The 19,390-nt window shown below is 43.3% G+C and overlaps 1 protein-coding gene across 1 annotated transcript in view; it reads left to right on the top strand.

The window, feature by feature from the left end:
• Window positions 1-19,390, top strand: part of LOC123997395 (gamma-aminobutyric acid receptor subunit gamma-3) — a 299,209-nt gene that overhangs the window by 45,720 nt on the left and 234,099 nt on the right. Inside the window, exon 3 of the mRNA XM_046301574.1 lies at window positions 18,971-19,038. Within this exon, the coding sequence (XP_046157530.1) occupies window positions 18,971-19,038 (68 nt within the window). The remainder of the gene's footprint in view (window positions 1-18,970; window positions 19,039-19,390) is intronic.

Genomic DNA, 19,390 nt, shown 5'->3' with positions numbered 1-19,390 from the left:
GCAACCTTATTCGTGGTTTAAGGCTCAGGAACGCTGCAGACCATGTGCTGTTCACTCTGGGTACTGCAAACCCTTTTCTATTATAAGCCAATATAATAGCCTACACTATCCAATGTAGATAGCCGTTGATGAGAGAGGGGCCACCTTTGAAGAGAGGCACCAAGTGTTGGTCGCTCTTGCACAATGCTCTCATTCTATTTAAGTGAATGTGCGACGCGCGTACTGGACAGAAATAGTGGAGATGCTCTTCTTCTGTAGAAGTAAAAGGAAGGCAGGTGGAAAGCCACAATTATAATTACCACTGATCTTAGGCATAAAGGCGGGTTTAGGTAGCCTTTGAAAACCCCGGGGCAAACTGTAGGCGGTGGACTGACAGCAGCTCACTCAAAAGGGCAATAAGTAAAGCGTTTTTAATGGAGAGATATTTCTTCTCCACGCTTTCAAGAGACTCAAAGGGGGCTGTGATGAAATAGCCTTAAGCACAACAGACGGGCTCCAAGACGGTGCTGAAGTTTTGGATTCTGAGCGTAACAACTAGTGTGCGATCTCTAATGTTAAGGTAGTCTCCAGTTTTTGATCACCCGAGTTAGAATACCTCATGATAAACTGTAGACCATACTATTTACCAAGAGAGTTTTCATCTATATTTTTCATAGTTGTCTACTTGCTACCACAAACCGATACTGGTGCAAAGAACGCACTCAACGAGCTGTATAGGGCCGTAAGAAAACAGGAAAATTACCGTTCAGAGGCATGTTTCTCGTAGCTGGTGATTTTAATGCAGGGAAACTGAAATCTGTTTCTGACCAGCTTGTGCCACTAGAGGCGACAAAACTCTTGATCACCTTTACTGTTCAGGAGTCTTATTGCTTGGGGGTAAAAGCTGCTTGGACCTACACTTAGCGTTCCGGTACCACTTGCCGTGTGGAAGCAGAGAGAACAGTCTATGACTAGGGTGGATGGAGTCTGGCAATTTTTGGGCCTTCCTCTGACACCGCCTGGTATAGAGGTCCTGGATGACAGGAAGTTTGGGCCCAGTGATGTACTGGGCCGTTCGCACTACCCTCTGTAGTGCCTTGCGGTCGGAGGACGAGCTATTACCATACTAGGCGGTGATGCAACTAGTCAGGATGCTCTCGAGGGTGCAGCTGTAAAACCATTTGAAGATCTAAGGACCCATGCCAAATTCTTTCAGTGCCCTCTTCATGACTGTTTTGGTGTGGTTGGACCATTATAGTTCGTTGGTGATGTGGACAACAAGGAACTTGAAACTCTCGACACGCTCCACTACAGCCCCATCGATGTCAATGTGGGCCTGTTCGGCCCTCTTTTTCCTGTAGTCCACGGTCATCTCCTTTGTCTTGCTCACATTGAGGGAGAGATTGTTGTCCTGGCACCATACTGCCAGATCTCTGACCTCCTCCCTATAGGCTGTCTCATCATTGACGGTGATCAGGCCTACCACTGTTGTGTCATCAGCAAACTTAATGATGGAATTGGAGTTGTGCTTGGTCACACAGTCGTGGGTGAACAGGGACTATGGTGGTCTGTTTGAAACATGTTGGTATTACAGACTCGGTCAGGGACAGGTTGAAAATGTCAGTGAAGACACTTGCTAGTTGGTCAGCGCATGCTCTGAGTACACGTCCTGGTAATCTGTCTGGCCCTGCGGCCTTGTGAATGTTGACCTGTTTAAAGGTTTTACTCTACGTGATCACACAGTCGTCCAGAACAGCTGATGATCTCATGCCTGCTTCAGTGTTGCTTGCCTCGAAGCGAGCATAGGAATAATTTAGCTCATCTGGTAGGCTCGTGTCACTGGGCATCTTGTGGGTGTGCTTCTGTTTGTAGTCCGTAATAGTTTGCAAACCCTGCCACTTCCTACAAGCGTAGAAGCCGGTGTAGTATGATCCAATCTTAGTCCTGTATTGACGCTTTGCATGTTTGATGGTTTGTCAGTGGGCATAGCGGGATTTCTTATAAGCGTCCGGGTTAGATTCCCACTAACCTTTAGCTCAGTGCGGATGTTGCCTGTAATCCATTGCTTCTGGTTGGGGTATGTGCGTACAGTCACTGTGGGGACGACATCATCGATGCACTTATTGATGAAGCCAGTCACTGATGTGGTGTACTATTCAATGCCATCTGAAGAATCCCGGAACATATTCCAGTCTGTGCTAGCAAAACAGTCCTGTAGCTTAGCATCTACGTGATCTGACCGCTTCCTTATTGAGCAATTCACTGGTACTTCCTGTTTTAGTTTTTGCTCGTAAGCAGGAATCAGGAGGATAGAGTTATGGTCAGATGTGCCACATGGAAGGCGAGGGAGAGCTTGGTATGCGTCTCTGTGTGTGGAGTCTAGAGGTGGTCTAGAGTTATTTTACCCTCTGGTTGCACATTTAAGCTGCTGGTAGAATTTGCTGGTAGAAATTAGGTAAAACTGATTTAAGTTTCTCTGCATTAAAGTCCCCGGCCACTAGGAGCGCCACCTCTGGATGAGCATTTTCTTGTTTGCTTAATGCCTTATACAGCTCATTGAGTGCGGTCTTAGTGCCAGCATCGGTTTGTGGTGGTAAATAGACAGCTACGAAAAATATAGATGAAAACTCTCTTGGTAAATAGTGTGGTCTATATCTTATCATGAGATACTCTACCTCAGGCTAGCAAAACTTAGAGACTTCCTTAATATTAGATTTTGTGCACCAGCTGTTATTTAAAATAGACACAGACCACACTATCTTGACGATGGACCGAAAACCCAGCCAGCTGTATGTTATCCATGTTGTCGTTCAGCCACGACTCGGTGAAACATAAAATATTACAGATTTTAATGTCCCGTTGGTAGGATTGTCTTGATCGGAGCTCATCCATTTTGTTATCCAATGATTGCACGTTGGCTAATAGGACTGATGGTAGAGGGGGATTACTCAATCGCCGTCGGAGCCTTACAAGGCACCCCGACCTACACTACCGTTCAAAAGTTTGGGGTCACTTAGAAAGGTCCTTGTTTTTGAAAGAAAAGTGATTTTTTTGTGCATTACAATAACATCAAATTGATCAGAAATACAGTGTAGACATTGTCGATGTTGTAAATTACTATTTTAGCTGGAAACAGCAGATTTTTAATGGAATATCTACATAGGCGTACAGAGGTCCATTATCAGCAACCATCACTGCTGTGTTCCAATGGCACGATGTGTTAGTTAATCCAAGTTTATAATTTTAAAAGGCTCATTGATCATTACAAAACCCTTTTGCAATTATGTTAGCACAGCTGAAAATGGTTGTTCTGATGAAAGAATCAATAAAACGGGCCTTATTTAGACTAGTTGAGTATCAGCATTTGTAGGTTCGATTACATGTTCAAAAGGGCATGAAACAAAGACCTTTATAAAACTCGTCAGTCTATTCTTGTTCTGAGAAATGAAGGCTATTCCATGCAAGAAATTGTCAAGAAACGAGAAAAGATTTCGTACAACGCTGTGTACTACTCCCTTCACAGAACATCGCAAACTGGCTCAAAACAGAATATAAAGAGGAGTGGGAGGCCCCGGTGCACAACTGAGCAAGAAGACAAGTACATTAGAGTGTCTAGTTTGAGAAACTGACGCCTCACAAGTCCACAACTGGCAGTTCCATTAAATAGCACCTGCTAAACACCAGTCTCAACGTCAACAGCGAAGAGGCGACTCTGGGATGCTGCCCTTCTAGGCAGAGGTCATCTGTCCAGTCTCAACGTCAACAGTGAAGAGGCGACTCCTTACTGCTGTCCTTCTAGGCAGAGTTCCTCTGTCCAGTCTCAACGTCAACAGTGAAGAGGCGACTCCTTGATGCTGGCTTTCTAGGCAGAGTTCCTCTGTCCAGTCTCAACGTCAACAGTGAAGAGGCAACTCCGAGATGCTGGCCTTCTATGCAGAGTTCCTCTGTCCAGTCTCAACGTCAACAGTGAAGAGGTGACTCTGAGATTCTGGCCTTCTAGGCAGAGTTCCTCTGTCCAGTCTCAACGTCAACAGTGAAGAGGCGACTCCGAGATGCTGGCCTTCTAGGCAGAGTTCCTCTGTCCAGTCTCAACGTCAACAGTGAAGAGGCAACTCCGAGATGCTGGCCTTCTAGGCAGAGTTCCTCTGTCCAGTCTCAACGTCAACAGTGAAGAGGCAACTCCGAGATGCTGGTCTTCTAGGCAGAGTTCCTCTGTCCAGTCTCAATGTCAACACTGAAGAGGTGACTCTTGACCTTGACCTTGTAGGCAGAGTTGCAAAGTAAAAGCCATATCTCAGACTGGCCCATAAATATAAAATATTAAGATGGGCAAAAGAACAGAGGAACCTAACACATTTTACAAATCTACCAATTGGTGCCCTTCTTTGACTGTTTTTAATACTGGCCATCAAGCAAAAACACAGCATCTACTGTGGTAGAAATGTGTTATTGAATATTATTATTATTATTTAATTTTACTATTTCAAAATATGTTCATTAACTTACTGTGATGTGTCTTTAAATACAATGCTCCCCCTTCCCAGCATTCCCATTGTCCTGCTAATACAATGCTCCCCCTTCCCACCATTCCCATTGTCCTGCTAATACAATGCTCCCCCTTCCCAGCCTTCCCATTGTCCTGCTAATACAATGCTCCCCCTTCCCAGCATTCCCATTGTCCTGCTAATACAATGCTCCCCCTTCCCACCATTCCCATTGTCCTGCTAATACAATGCTCCCCCCCCTTCCCAGCCTTCCCAGCCTTCCCATTGTCATGCTAATACAATGCTCCCCCTTCCCAGCATTCCCATTGTCCTGCTAATACAATGCTCCCCCTTCCCACCATTCCCATTGTCCTGCTAATACAATGCTCCCCCTTCCCAGCATTCCCATTGTCCTGCTAATACAATGCTCCCCCCCCTTCCCAGCCTTCCCATTGTCCTGCTAATACAATGCTCCCCTTCCCACCATTCCCATTGTCCTGCTAATACAATGCTCCCCCTTCCCACCATTCCCATTGTCCTGCTAATACAATGCTCCCCCTTCCCACCATTCCCATTGTCCTGCTAATACAATGCTCCCCCTTCCCACCATTCCCATTGTCCCGCTAATACAATGCTCCCCCTTCCCAGCATTCCCATTGTCCTGCTAATACAATGCTCCCCCTTCCCAGCATTCCCATTGTCCTGCTAATACAATGCTCCCCCTTCCCAGCATTCCCATTGTCCTGCTAATACAATGCTCCCCCTCCCCAGCATTCCCATTGTCCTGCTAATACAATGCTCCCCCTCCCCAGCATTCCCATTGTCCTGCTAATACAATACTCCCCCTTCCCAGCATTCCCATTGTCCTGCTAATACCATACTCCCCCTTCCCAGCATTCCCATTGTCCTGCTAATACCATACTCCCCCTCCCACCATTCCCCCTTCCCTGCTAATACCATACTCCCCTTCCCAGCATTCCCATTGTCCTGCTAATACAATGCTCCCCCTTCCCAGCATTCCCATTGTCCTGCTAATACCATACTCCCCCTTCCCAGCATTCCCATTGTCCTGCTAATACCATACTCCCCCTTCCCAGCATTCCCATTGTCCTGCTAATAGCCCATCATGGGTAGATCTTCTTCTTTTGTATTCCAATGTCTTGAATGACAGGTCAAAGAGTGATGACAGACACAGAAGTCAGTCTAGGAGTTTAATGATGAGCCAGAGTGTATCACATGTGATTTGTGTACAGAGGGAAACGGGATCAAAGAAATAGAAACTACAATGGAAATCCAATAAACAATATTACATTAAACACAAATGTCAACAATCTCTAATAAACACACTATAATTCCTCTCAAGAGAATATACATTACAGTTACACGAACTGGTAGGCTAAACACACAATTGTATAAAATGGTAAGAGAACTGGTGAAGAATGGTACCCCTCTACATACACATTTCTTGTATTTACATATAACAATAGCAACAGGAATATTATAAAAGTGAAAGTGAAGTATTTGTTCTGACTTACATTTGATTAAAAATTTGATTTAAAAAAAAATGCAGGAATATCCCTGCAAATGAAAACGCTCTGATCTCCACAAAAGCCAACTTAACTAATAAATACATTTCCTTTGTTGCCATGGTGAATAATCCCATAATAATTGGTAGGACACAAAAAAGGAAACATCAGAGAGTTTAACGTATTTTCTCAAAAATTTAAATACTGGCAGATCAATAAAATGTCCTTATAGATCTAATTAAATTTAGAGGATTCAAAATTAATATCTAAGGGGCTTTTATAATAAATTAATATATTTGTAGTGGTTGATGCCTGTTTTTGTTGGGCAGATCTGGTTTAAGAGTACTTAAGCATCGAATAAATTGCAAGTTTGTCCATTTTGTCCTTTACATTCTACAATAGGACTCAACTCTGACTGACTGCAGCATCTACTGTAAATAAAAACAGTACATGGTAAACATGGTAAAGAGCCTAATTCCTTACATAAGGGAGAGCAGGCCATGTCCAGACTTTCTCGGTGACCTCAAGTACTCATTATCTCTGTCTTCAATGCTTTTTCAGGTAGCATCAGTCAAGGACAGACACTTCTGAGACAGTATTAATGATGAACACCCGGAGGTTCACTGATAAGACACATTTGCCTCGGGATCCATCCCAGTTGGTATTCTTTGTCCACTCATGGTATCTCTCTTCGGTTACATGTCCTTTGAATAGCAGAACAGCATAACGGTCCGAACGGCCCTTGCTGTGCCTGGTGAGCAGTTTTGTCAAGCTCTGTTGTCAGAAGAGGAATGGAAATGTCAGGGTGAACTGACGACCTGACGAACCCGCCAGGTATGTTAACTCTGTCTGTCAGAGGTGGAGTTCCAGATCTCACAGGTGTGCCTGGCGTGGATTATGACTCCATCTTGTTCCTTGCACTCTTCAACCCGCTATTTTCCACCTGACTCTCCACCAATGCTGCCTGACTCTCCGGCAATGACGAGTGACTCTCTGCCAATATCAATACCAGCTGGCTCTGAACCAATGCATCAACTGTCACCCGTATCTCTGCCCTCAGATGTTTATCTTTCTGCTGGTCTGCCTTCAATGACTCAATCTCGGTCTTCAAAGTTTGAATCTGATCCATGTGCACCTTCATCAGATGAGCAGAATGGTACCACCCTGAGCCCCCATCGATTACAGTGGTCTATGATAGAAACGGTAGATCAATTAAGAATTAAAAGTGACTCCAACATACAAATACTGCGTACAGAAACACATTTTAAGAGTCTAGCAAAACTAACCTCTTCCTTGGGAACCATGCGTTTTTTGCAGATGCGGCCCGTTGTCCAGCACTTTGTCCTCTGATCTCCATGGATGGTTGTTATGCTCTGCAAAAACACATTAACGTTTTTAGTACACAATTGTTGAATTTATTACACAGTATGCCTCCACATTGATAGGCTATATAAAGACATTTTAACAAAATAAACTGAAACGAAAATACCTTTTCGTTTTGGTGATCCTCTCAGCTCCGGCTTATTATCAAGTCCTCTGGTGATTGCGGTCCTGACCCTGGAACGGGTAGCACTACAGAAAGAAGCTGGTGGTTACAGTCCTGACCCTGGAATGGGTAGCACTACAGAAAGAAGCTGGTGGTTACAGTCCTGACCCTGGAACGGGTAGCACTACAGAAAGAAGCTGGTGGTTACAGTCCTGACCCTGGAACGGGTAGCACTACAGAAAGAAGCTGGTGGTTACAGTCCTGACCCTGGAACGGGTAGCACTACAGAAAGAAGCTGGTGGTTACAGACCTGACCCTGGAACGGGTAGCACTACAGAAAGAAGCTGGTGGTTACAGTCCTGACCCTGGAATGGGTAGCACTACAGAAAGAAGCTGGTGGTTACAGTCCTGACCCTGGAATGGGTAGTACTACAGAAAGAAGCTGGTGGTTACAGTCCTGACCCTGGAATGGGTAGCACTACAGAAAGAAGCTGGTGGTTACAGTCCTGACCCTGGAACGGGTAGCACTACAGAAAGAAGCTGGTGGTTACAGTCCTGACCCTGGAATGGGTAGCACTACAGAAAGAAGCTGGTGGTTACAGTGCTGACCCTGGAACGGGTAGCACTACAGAAAAAGCTGGTGATTGCGGTCCTGACCCTGAAACGGGTAGCACTACAGAAAGAAGCTGGTGGTTACAGTCCTGACCCTGGAACGGGTAGCACTACAGAAAGAAGCTGGTGGTTACAGTCCTGACCCTGGAATGGGTAGCACTACAGAAAGAAGCTGGTGGTTACAGTCCTGACCCTGGAATGGGTAGTACTACAGAAAGAAGCTGGTGGTTACAGTCCTGACCCTGGAATGGGTAGCACTACAGAAAGAAGCTGGTGGTTACAGTCCTGACCCTGGAACGGGTAGCACTACAGAAAGAAGCTGGTGGTTACAGTCCTGACCCTGGAACGGGTAGCACTACAGAAAGAAGCTGGTGGTTACAGTGCTGACCCTGGAACGGGTAGCACTACAGAAAGAAGCTGGTGGTTACAGTGCTGACCCTGGAACGGGTAGCACTACAGAAAGAAGCTGGTGATTGCGGTCCTGACCCTGAAACGGGTAGCACTACAGAAAGAAGCTGGTGGTTACAGTACTGACCCTGGAACGGGTAGCACTACAGAAAGAAGCTGGTGATTACAGTCCTGACCCTGGAACGGGTAGCACTACAGAAAGAAGCTGGTGATTGCGGTCCTGACCCTGGAACGGGTAGCACTACAGAAAGAAGCTGGTGATTACAGTCCTGACCCTGGAATGGGTAGCACTACAGAAAGAAGCTGGTGATTGCGGTCCTGACCCTGGAACGGGTAGCACTACAGAAAGAAGCTGGTGGTTACAGTCCTGTCCCTGGAACGGGTAGCACTACAGAAAGAAGCTGGCTTGATAAAAAACAATGTCCATTTCGTCTGTTCTCTTTCGTCACAATGTCATTTTCTAAAGATAAACAGCTCATTTTTGAATGGTAACCGTGTTAAGGGTGGAGTTTGGGGTGGGGTGAGGAGTACTGGAAATGTGTGACTCCAGGTTACAATAGGCCATGAGTATACAGCAGATCGCCGATGGTCCTCACTATGATTATGCTGTAACAACATACTGTAGCACCATGACCAGTGTTTATTTTCATTTAAGTGTGCAGATTAGGGCTTTCAGGAGGAATGGAAAATCTACTGGAGACATTTCAAAAATACTGTTAGACTTGGGGATTATGGTCGCGGACAGCGGTATTCGTAAACACTCATCAGATGCCTGTGGTACGCCGAACGCTAAAGCCCAGGAAAATGATCAGGTACAGTATGCTATAATAGTGTACTGTGGGCCTAATAATGCTACAAATAATGCTTAAATAAATCGACTGCTTTACGGTCTGCTGCACGTGTTTACATTGTATTCCATTTTCAGCCATCGACTCACTGATGAATGAAGATGCTGGGCGATCGGCAAAGGCCGTCTGTATTCTGCTGACATCACAGCACAACATCAACATCGCTCTAATCACGGTCAGAAGACAGTTTAAGAAACTTGAGTGGATTTATGAAAATGCTCGGTAAGACATTTTATATACACACACACACACGCACACACACACACAACCGGTCAAAAGTTTTAGAACACTTACTCATTCAAGGGTTTGTCTTTATTTTTACTATTTTCTACATTGTAGAATAATAGTGAAAACATCAAAACTATGAAATAATAGTTGAAATAACACATGGAATCATGTAGTACCCAAAAAAGTCTTAAATCAAAATATATTTGATATTTGATATTCTTTAAATAGCCAAAATTTTCCTTGATGACAGCTTTACACAATCTTGGTATTCTCTCAACCAGCTTCACCTGGAATGCTTTTCCAACAGTCTTGAAAGAGTTCCCACATATGCTCAGCACTTGTTGGCTGCTTTTCCTTCACTCTGTGGTCCGACTCATCCCAAACCATCTCAATTTGGTTGAGGTCGAGGGATTGTGGAGTGCAGGTCATCTGATGCAGCACTCCATCACTCTCTCACTCTCTGTGTCCAAACTTTTGACTGGTACTGTATATATATAGTTTTTTTTTCAGAACCATGTGTGTTCTATTGTTTTGTAGTTTCGACCCAAACAAGGCGTGGATCAAAGCTGTGGTGACGTTCAATGACGTCATCTTCACAGACGAATCAACCCTCAAGCCCTTGAGCAATTTGCTCAGAAATGCTACAGTAAAAAAGGAAGAAGATAACGCCGAGTCCCAAGCCTCAAACTCCATGTGTTTGTGGCGGGAAATTTCTCGCCAGGGACCAGGCCCATATTAGATTTTTGATGGTAAGTTTAGCTATCTACAAAGCAAAAGGTACATAAAATATTGTAGCCTACACCTCCCGGACAGCTATGTATTCCACAATAATTCACTGTTGCCCTCCTTTTTTCAGGTTTCATGGCTCGAGATTTATTTGAGGAAGTAATCATCAAGAGATATTGCTGGACCCTATGTCAGAGAGGCATTCCTGGGAACACATTGTTTCTTTCAAGGTAGGATTATATTATTATTATTATATTATTATTTTGTTATGTTTAGGTCTATTTACATGTATATTTCTAGAATTGTACTTAACATTACCATCAGCATACCACCCTGCATACCACTGATGGCTTGCTTCTGAAGCTAAGCAGGGTTGCTCCTGGTCAGTTCCTGGTTAGGAGACCTGATTCTGCTGGAAGTGGTGTTGGAGGGCCAGTGGGTGGCACTCTTTCCTCTGTTCTAAAGAAAAATCCCCAGGGCAGTGATTGGGGACATTGCCCTGTGTAGGGTGCTGTCTTTTGGATGAGACGTTAAACGTGTGACTCTCTGTGGTCACTAAAAGATCCCATGGCACTTATTGTAAAAATAGGGGTGTTAACCCCGGTGTCCTGGCTAAATTACCCATCATGGTCACCTAATCATCCCCAGCTTCCAATTGGCTCAATCATCCTCCTCCTCTCCCAAGAGGGCCCAGAAGAATTCCCCAGGTTGTTGCTTTAAATGTCAATGTGTTCTCAGTCAACTTACCTGGTCAAATGAAACAATGTTGGCTGTTAGGCTAAATGTATTTTTTCTTCTCAATGCAGACAATGACCCAAAACACGTTGCCGCCAGGATTTGCATTGCAAATGAGGGCATAAACTGGGTCAAGACGCCAGCAGAGTAAGTAGACCTTTATGTAATAAAATAAAGGTTAAATAAAAATAAGTACATTAAAGACCTACAACACTTTTAACAGCACGTTACTCGACACTAGTGAGACTCATGTCTATAGTAAATGTAAATATGTAAAACATCTTTTTTCTCATCTCTAAGTGTAGGTCTCCTGATTTAAACCCGATCGAACTTGTTTGGCATTAACTGAAAACAGTCATCCGTAACTCTGCCAAGCCTGCAAGCAAAGATCAACTGTGTCCTGACTATCTGTGGTCACCCATGGCACTGAACTGGTAAAGGCCACCACCTGCCAACCCCTCTTTTACGCTACTGCTACTCTCTGTTCGTCATATATGCATAGTCATATCTACATGTATTCAATCTGCCTGACTAACCGGTGTCTGTATGTAGCCTCTCTACTGTATATAGCCTCTCTACTGTATATAACCTCTCTACTGTATATAGCCTCTCTACTGTATATAGCCTCTCTACTGTATGTAGCCTCTCTACTGTATATAGCCCCTCTACTGTATATAGCCTCTCTACTGTATATAGCCTCTCTACTGTATGTAGCCTCTACTGTATATAGCCTCTCTACTGTATATAGCCTCTCTACTGTATATAACCTCTCTACTGTATATAGCCTCTCTACTGTATGTAGCCTCTACTGTATATAGCCTCTCTACTGTATATAGCCTCTCTACTGTATATAGCCCCTCTACTGTATATAGCCTCTCTACTGTATATAGCCTCTCTACTGTATGTAGCCTCTACTGTATATAGCCTCTCTACTGTATATAGCCTCTCTACTGTATATAGCCTCTCTACTGTATATAGCCTCTCTACTGTATATAACCTCTCTACTGTATATAACCTCTCTACTGTATATGTCCTCTCTACTGTATATAGCCTCTCTACTGTATATGTCCTCTCTACTGTATATGTCCTCTCTACTGTATATAGTCTCTACTGTATATGTCCTCTCTACTGTATATGTCCTCTCTACTGTATATAGTCTCTACTGTATGTAGCCTCTCTACTGTATATAGCCTCTCTACTGTATATAGCCTCTCTACTGTATTTAGCCTCTCTACTGTATATAGCCTCTCTACTGTATATGTCCTCTCTACTGTATATAGTCTCTACTGTATATAGCCTCTCTACTGTATATAGCCTCTCTACTGTATATAAGTCTCTACTGTATATAGCCTCTCTACTGTATTATAGCCTCTCTACTGTATATAGCCTCTCTACTGTATATAGCCTCTCTACTGTATATAGTCTCTACTGTATATAGCCTCTCTACTGTATATAGCCTCTCTACTGTATGTTGCCTCTGTACTGTTATAGCCTCTCTACTGTATATAGCCTCTCTACTGTATATAGCCTCTCTACTGTATATAGCCTCTCTACTGTATATAGCCTCTCTACTGTATATAGCCTGTCTTTTTACTGTTGTTTCATTTATTTACTTACCTATTGTTCATCTTATACCTTTTTTGCACTATTGGTGAGAGCCTTTAAGTAAGCATTTCACTGTAAGGTCTCCTACACCTGTTATATTCGGCGCACAAATTAACTTTGATTTGATGTTTTGGCTAGAGAAGCTAACAAAACAACAATGCAACAAATACATTGATCATCTCAACAAGGTTTTACCCGTGGTTTTACCCGTGGTTTTACCCGTGGTTTTACCCGTGGTTTTACCCGTGGTTTTACCCGTGGTTTTACCCGTGGTCGTGGAGATGGGATGGGGGGGGGTGCAACTACAATGTAGCTACAGTTGAAATAAACATCTGCCTTTTGAAACTCTTTTTTCTTGTTATTTTATTATTAACGAAAGCATAACGATGTTGATGAACAGATACTGTACAGTATACTGTATGCTTTATCCAACATTTCGCGGTTGCATGAGGTTTTGAGTTAGAAATGTAAAACTTTAGAGTACTTAAGCATTGAATACATTGCAAGTTGGGGGGATTTCCACACCTACAGTAGCCAGGGTTTTAAACTACAATTTTGTACATTTATTGGTGTATGAAGAGTCTATTGTCCTGCTAATAGCCCATCATGGAAACATTGTTTGCATGATAGGCTATAATGTATTATTCTAGACCAGGCGCAATTTAGATTTTGGCCAGCAGTGTATATGCAAAGTTTTAGACTGATCCAATGAACCATTGCATACATGTTCAAAATGTTGTATCAATACTGCCCAAATGTACTGGAGAAGAAAATATGTTTTCAAAATGCCTCCATCACTACTGTCACTACAAACACAGCATCTAAAGTGGTAGATAAATCATTTTTCCTTAAGGGCAAATCTGGTCAGTGATATTGAGTTAGAAATGTTGTTCATTGTAACCGCAATGTCACAAATAATTAAACACACACAACACAACATGATCAGATTAACCTCTACGTGATCTCCCCACATTTTGAACAGATATGCAATGGTTCATTGGATCAGTCTAAAACGTTGCACACACAGTGCTGCCATCTAGTGGTCAAAATCTAAAAAGGGTTGGATCCTTTTAACTTGGTCAAAACAGTGAAATGTATTTTTACTAAAGACTAACAGAAAGAATGTTGGTATTTATTTATTTGCATCTAAAGCCATTAATGACTGAATAATCCAATAATAATTGGTGTGACACGGCTCTCAAAACTCATGAGGCGGCTTCTAAATGTAAATAAAAGATTCAATTTAGAGAATCGGAGGATTCTAATTTAGTCTGTGAGAATATTATAATGCAGAGATAATAGTAATAATTATAATACTAATTGGATAACGAATCGGCTCTCGGAACTCATTAAGAGGCGGCTTCTATCTTCAACATATTTTAAATGCTTTATTATCCAAATGTTTAAAGTGCGTGCGGGCGACGGAGAGAAAACAAAATGGTGCAGTTTGAGGCTATGAAGCGGAGAGTGATGCGGGAGATAAAAATACGGAAAAATAAAGCTATTATTATTGTTATTCAATATGAATAAGATTTATTTGGTTTACATTCTTCATTGTAACCATAATGTCACAAATAATTGACCACAACATGAGCAGATTATTTGATCAAAACAGTCAAACATTTATTTATTAAAGACTATCAGAAGGAGTGTTGGTACTTAGTTATTTTGATCCAAAGCCATGAATGAGTGAGTCATTCAGCTGTTCTGGCGGAAGTTGAAGTGGGTCCAAGAAGTGAGGGAGGAAGTGAGGGAGGAAGTGAGGGAGGAAGTGAGGGAGGAAGGTTATTTCAAAGCATTTCATGGCTACCGACGTGAGTGCTATGGGTCGGTAGTCATTTAGAGAGGTTATTTCAAAGCATTTCATGGCTACGGACGTGAGTGCTATGGGTCGGTAGTCATTTAGAGAGGTTATTTCAAAGCATTTCATGGCTACGGACGTGAGTGCTATGGGTCGGTAGTCATTTAGAGAGGTTATTTCAAAGCATTTCATGGCTACGGACGTGAGTGCTATGGGTCGGTAGTCATTTAGAGAGGTTATTTCAAAGCATTTCATGGCTCCGGACGTGAGTGCTATGGGTCGGTAGTCATTTAGAGAGGTTATTTCAAAGCATTTCATGGCTACGGACGTGAGTGCTATGGGTCGGTAGTCATTTAGAGTGGTTATTTCAAAGCATGTCATGGCTACAGACGTGAGTGCTATGGGTCGGTAGTCATTTAGAGAGGTTATTTCAAAGCATTTCATGGCTACGGACGTGAGTGCTATGGGTCGGTAGTCATTTAGAGAGGTTATTTCAAAGCATTTCATGGCTACGGACGTGAGTGCTATGGGTCGGTAGTCATTTAGAGAGGTTATTTCAAAGCATTTCATGGCTACGGACGTGAGTGCTATGGGTCGGTAGTCATTTAGAGAGGTTATTTCAAAGCATTTCATGGCTACGGACGTGAGTGCTATGGGTCGGTAGTCATTTAGAGAGGTTATTTCAAAGCATTTCATGGCTACGGACGTGAGTGCTATGGGTCGGTAGTCATTTAGAGAGGTTATTTCAAAGCATTTCATGGCTACGGACGTGAGTGCTATGGGTCGGTAGTCATTTAGAGAGGTTATTTCAAAGCATTTCACGGCTACGGACGTGAGTGCTATGGGTCGGTAGTCATTTAGAGAGGTTATTTCAAAGCATTTCATGGCTACAGACGTGAGTGCTATGGGTCGGTAGTCATTTAGAGAGGTTATTTCAAAGCATTTCATGGCTACGGACGTGAGTACTATGGGTCGGTAGTCATCTAGAGAGGTTACCTTGGTGTTGTTGGGCACAGGGACTATGGGTGGTCTGCTTGAAACATGTTGGTATTACAGACTGGTTCAGGGAAAGGTTGAAAAGGTCAGTGAAGACACTTGCCAGTTGGTTAGCGCATGCTCTGAGTACGCGTCCTGGTAATCCGTCTGGCCCTGCGGCCTTGTGAATGTTGACCTGTTTAAAGGTCACGGAGATGCCTTCATGCATGTGTCAGTGTTGCTTGCCTCGAAGCGAACATAGAATCAACGCCTGGAAGTCGTGTGTTGGTAATGGGATTTTCTAGATGATTCAGGACATCTGTCCTACTGGTCCTTCTGTAGCTCAGTTGGTAGAGCATGGCGCTTGTAACGCCAGGGTAGTGGGTTTGATTCCTGGGACCACCCATACGTAGAATGTATGCACACATGACTGTAAGTCGCTTTGGATAAAAGTGTCTGCTAAATGGCATATATACTAAATCCAATTAGGCTCAGAGCCCCCTTCCAACTGGTGGAGAAAATAGGGCTGGTTTCCAGTGAGTACTGAAAGCTAGAACAGGTGTCATTGAAAACTCTTTTTGGTATTTTTGGTCATGTGTAAAGACTAACTACTGGGTACATATATTTTTGGTCATGTGTAAAGACTAACTACTGGGTACATGTATTGGATCATTTTTGATAATTACCTGAAAGTCACCTAATCACCATTAAAGGGATTTTCTGGTATTGTTTCTGGTATATCTATAATATTTCAACCGGACAATAACCTCATCAAAATAAAAGGGAGACAAGAAATACACTCTCTCCGGATTGGGCATGAAAAGCTCTGTGACACGTCAGGGTCCACTCGTTCAGACTGGTCTTAGTCCCTCATTTATCACAATACAAGCCTGAAAACATTTCTAAAGACTGTTGACATCTAGTGGAAGGCATAGGAACTGCAATATGAGTCCAAAGTCAATGGATACTGTAATGGCATTGAATAGAAAACTACAAAACCAAAACTACTTCCTGAATGGATTTTTCTCAGGTTATCACCTGCCAATTCAGTTCTGTTACACTCACAGACACTATTGTAACCGTTTTGGAAAGTTTAGAGTGTTTTCTATCCATATCTACCAGTTATATGCATATCATATCTTCTCGGGGTATCAGGACGTTTAATTTGGGCATGCTTTTCATCCAAAATTCTGAATGCTGCCCCCTTCCCTAGAGAAGTTAATGTATTGTAGATATGTGGTAGTGGAGTAGTGGTCTGAGGGAACACACTTAATGTATTGTAGAGTAGTGGTCTGAGGGAACACACTTAATGTATTGTAGAGTAGTGGTCTGAGGGAACACACTTAATGTATTGTAGATATGTGGTCTGAGGGAACACACTTAATGTATTGTAGAGTAGTGGTCTGAGGGAACACACTTAATGTATTGTAGAGTAGTGGTCTGAGGGAACACACTTAATGTATTGTAGAGTAGTGGTCTGAGGGAACACGCTTAATGTATTGTAGAGTAGTGGTCTGAGGGAACACACTTAATGTATTGTAGAGTAGTGGTCTGAGGGAACACACTTAATGTATTGTAGAGTAGTGGTCTGAGGGAACACACTTAATGTATTGTAGAGTAGTGGTCTGAGGGAACACACTTAATGTGTTGTAGAGTAGTGGTCTGAGGGAACACACTTAATGAATTGTAGATATGTGGTAGTAGAGTAGTGGTCTGAGGGAACACACTTAATGTATTGTAGAGTAGTGGTCTGAGGGAACACACTTAATGTATTGTAGAGTAGTGGTCTGAGGGAACACACTTAATGTATTGTAGAGTAGTGGTCTGAGGGAACACACTTAATGTATTGTAGAGTAGTGGTCTGAGGGAACACACTTAATGTATTGTAGAGTAGTGGTCTGAGGGAACACACTTAATGTATTGTAGAGTAGTGGTCTGAGGGAACACACTTAATGTATTGTAGAGTAGTGGTCTGAGGGAACACACTTAATGTATTGTAGAGTAGTGGTCTGAGGGAATACACTTAATGTATTGTAGAGTAGTGGTCTGAGGGAACACACTTAATGTATTGTAGATATGTGGTAGTAGAGTAGTGGTCTGAGGGAACACACTTAATGTATTGTAGAGTAGTGGTCTGAGGGAACACACTTAATGTATTGTAGAGTAGTGGTCTGAGGGAACACACTTAATGTATTGTAGAGTAGTGGTCTGAGGGAACACACTTAATGTATTGTAGAGTAGTGGTCTGAGGGAACACACTTAATGTATTGTAGAGTAGTGGTCTAAGGGAACACACTTAATGTATTGTAGATATGTGGTAATAGAGTAGTGGTCTGAGGGAACACACTTAATGTATTGTAGAGTAGTGGTCTGAGGGAACACACTTAATGTATTGTAGATATGTGGTAGTAGAGTAGTGGTCTGAGGGAACACACTTAATGTATTGTAGAGTAGTGGTAGTAGAGTAGTGGTCTGAGGGAACACACTTAATGTATTGTAGATATGTGGTAGTAGAGTAGTGGTCTGAGGGAACACACTTAATGTATTGCTCTCCCAGCTCTCCCAGCTCTCCCAGCTCTCCCTGCTCTCCCTCCTCTCCCAGCTCTCCCAGCTCTCCCTGCTCTCCCTACTCTCCCTCATCTCCCAGCTCCCCCTCCTCTCCCAGCTCTCCCTGCTCTCCCTCCTCTCCCAGCTCTCCCAGCTCTCCCAGCTCTCCCTGCTCTCCCTGCTCTCCCTGCTCCCCCTCCTCTCCCAGCTCTCCCTCCTGCTCTCCCTGCTCTCCCTACTCTCCCTCCTCTCCCTACTCCCCCTCCTCTCCCAGCTCTCCCTACTCTCCCTGCTCTCCCTACTCTCCCTCCTCTCCCTACTCCCCCTCCTCTCCCAGCTCTCCCTACTCTCCCTGCTCTCCCAGCTCTCCCGGCTCTCCCGGCTCTCCCTCCTCTCCCTACTCCCCCTCCTCTCCCAGCTCTCCCGGCTCTCCCTACTCTCCCTGCTCTCCCTCCTCTCCCAGCTCTCCCTGCTCTCCCTCCTCCCCACATACCACATGTTGTCCATCATCGTTCCATAATTCTCCACAGATTAAAATATTGTAATTTTGTCAGTATGAGACCCACTTCCCACTAATACTGACAAAATTACAATATTTTAATCTGTGGACAATTATGGAATGATGATGGACAACATATGGTATGACGGGCCGTGGTAAATTAATGAATTAATGAAAGCGTGAATGAATTAATAAATGATTGTGTGAGTTAATGAATACAGGTGTGAATGAATACAGGTGTGAATGAAGCGATGTGTGAATGAATACAGGTGTGAATGAATACAGGTGTGAATGAAGCGATGTGTGAATGAATACAGGTGTGAATGAATACAGGTGTGAATGAAGCGATGTGTGAATGAATACAGGTGTGAATGAATACAGGTGTGAATGAAGCGATGTGTGAATGAATACAGGTGTGAATGAATACAGGTGTGAATGAATACAGGTGTGAATGAAGCGATGTGTGAATGAGTTCCATTACTAAATCTTAAAATGCTCTTTCCCTTTGCAGTTAAACCAACGGTCATAGATGTGGACATCTATGTGAACAGCATTGGACCGGTGTCATCCATAGATATGGTATGATAATAATTATATTAATAATCATTTGTCGTGCAGAATGCAGATTGAAATGTTGAGCCTGTACACACACACACGCACGCACGCACGCACACACACACACACACACACACACACACACACACACACACACACACACACACACACACACACACACACACACACACACACACACACACACACACACACATGCTACCCAACCAGAGCCCGGTTAGGGCCGGGTGGGGCCTGTTTTTTCATCCACAACTAGCTAGCGTATCATTTTTTTTTTAAATACTAAAATGACTTGATTTCTGGACCAGTGTATGTTTGCTCCTGCTCTGCTGCACCAGCAATGCACCTCTCCTGATGT

The sequence above is a fragment of the Oncorhynchus gorbuscha genome, linkage group LG15 (assembly GCF_021184085.1).
Source record: "Oncorhynchus gorbuscha isolate QuinsamMale2020 ecotype Even-year linkage group LG15, OgorEven_v1.0, whole genome shotgun sequence".
NCBI classification, from domain to species: domain Eukaryota; kingdom Metazoa; phylum Chordata; class Actinopteri; order Salmoniformes; family Salmonidae; genus Oncorhynchus; species Oncorhynchus gorbuscha.
The sequence above is the reverse complement of the archived record's forward strand: the minus strand, read 5'-3'. Positions and strand labels throughout refer to the sequence as shown.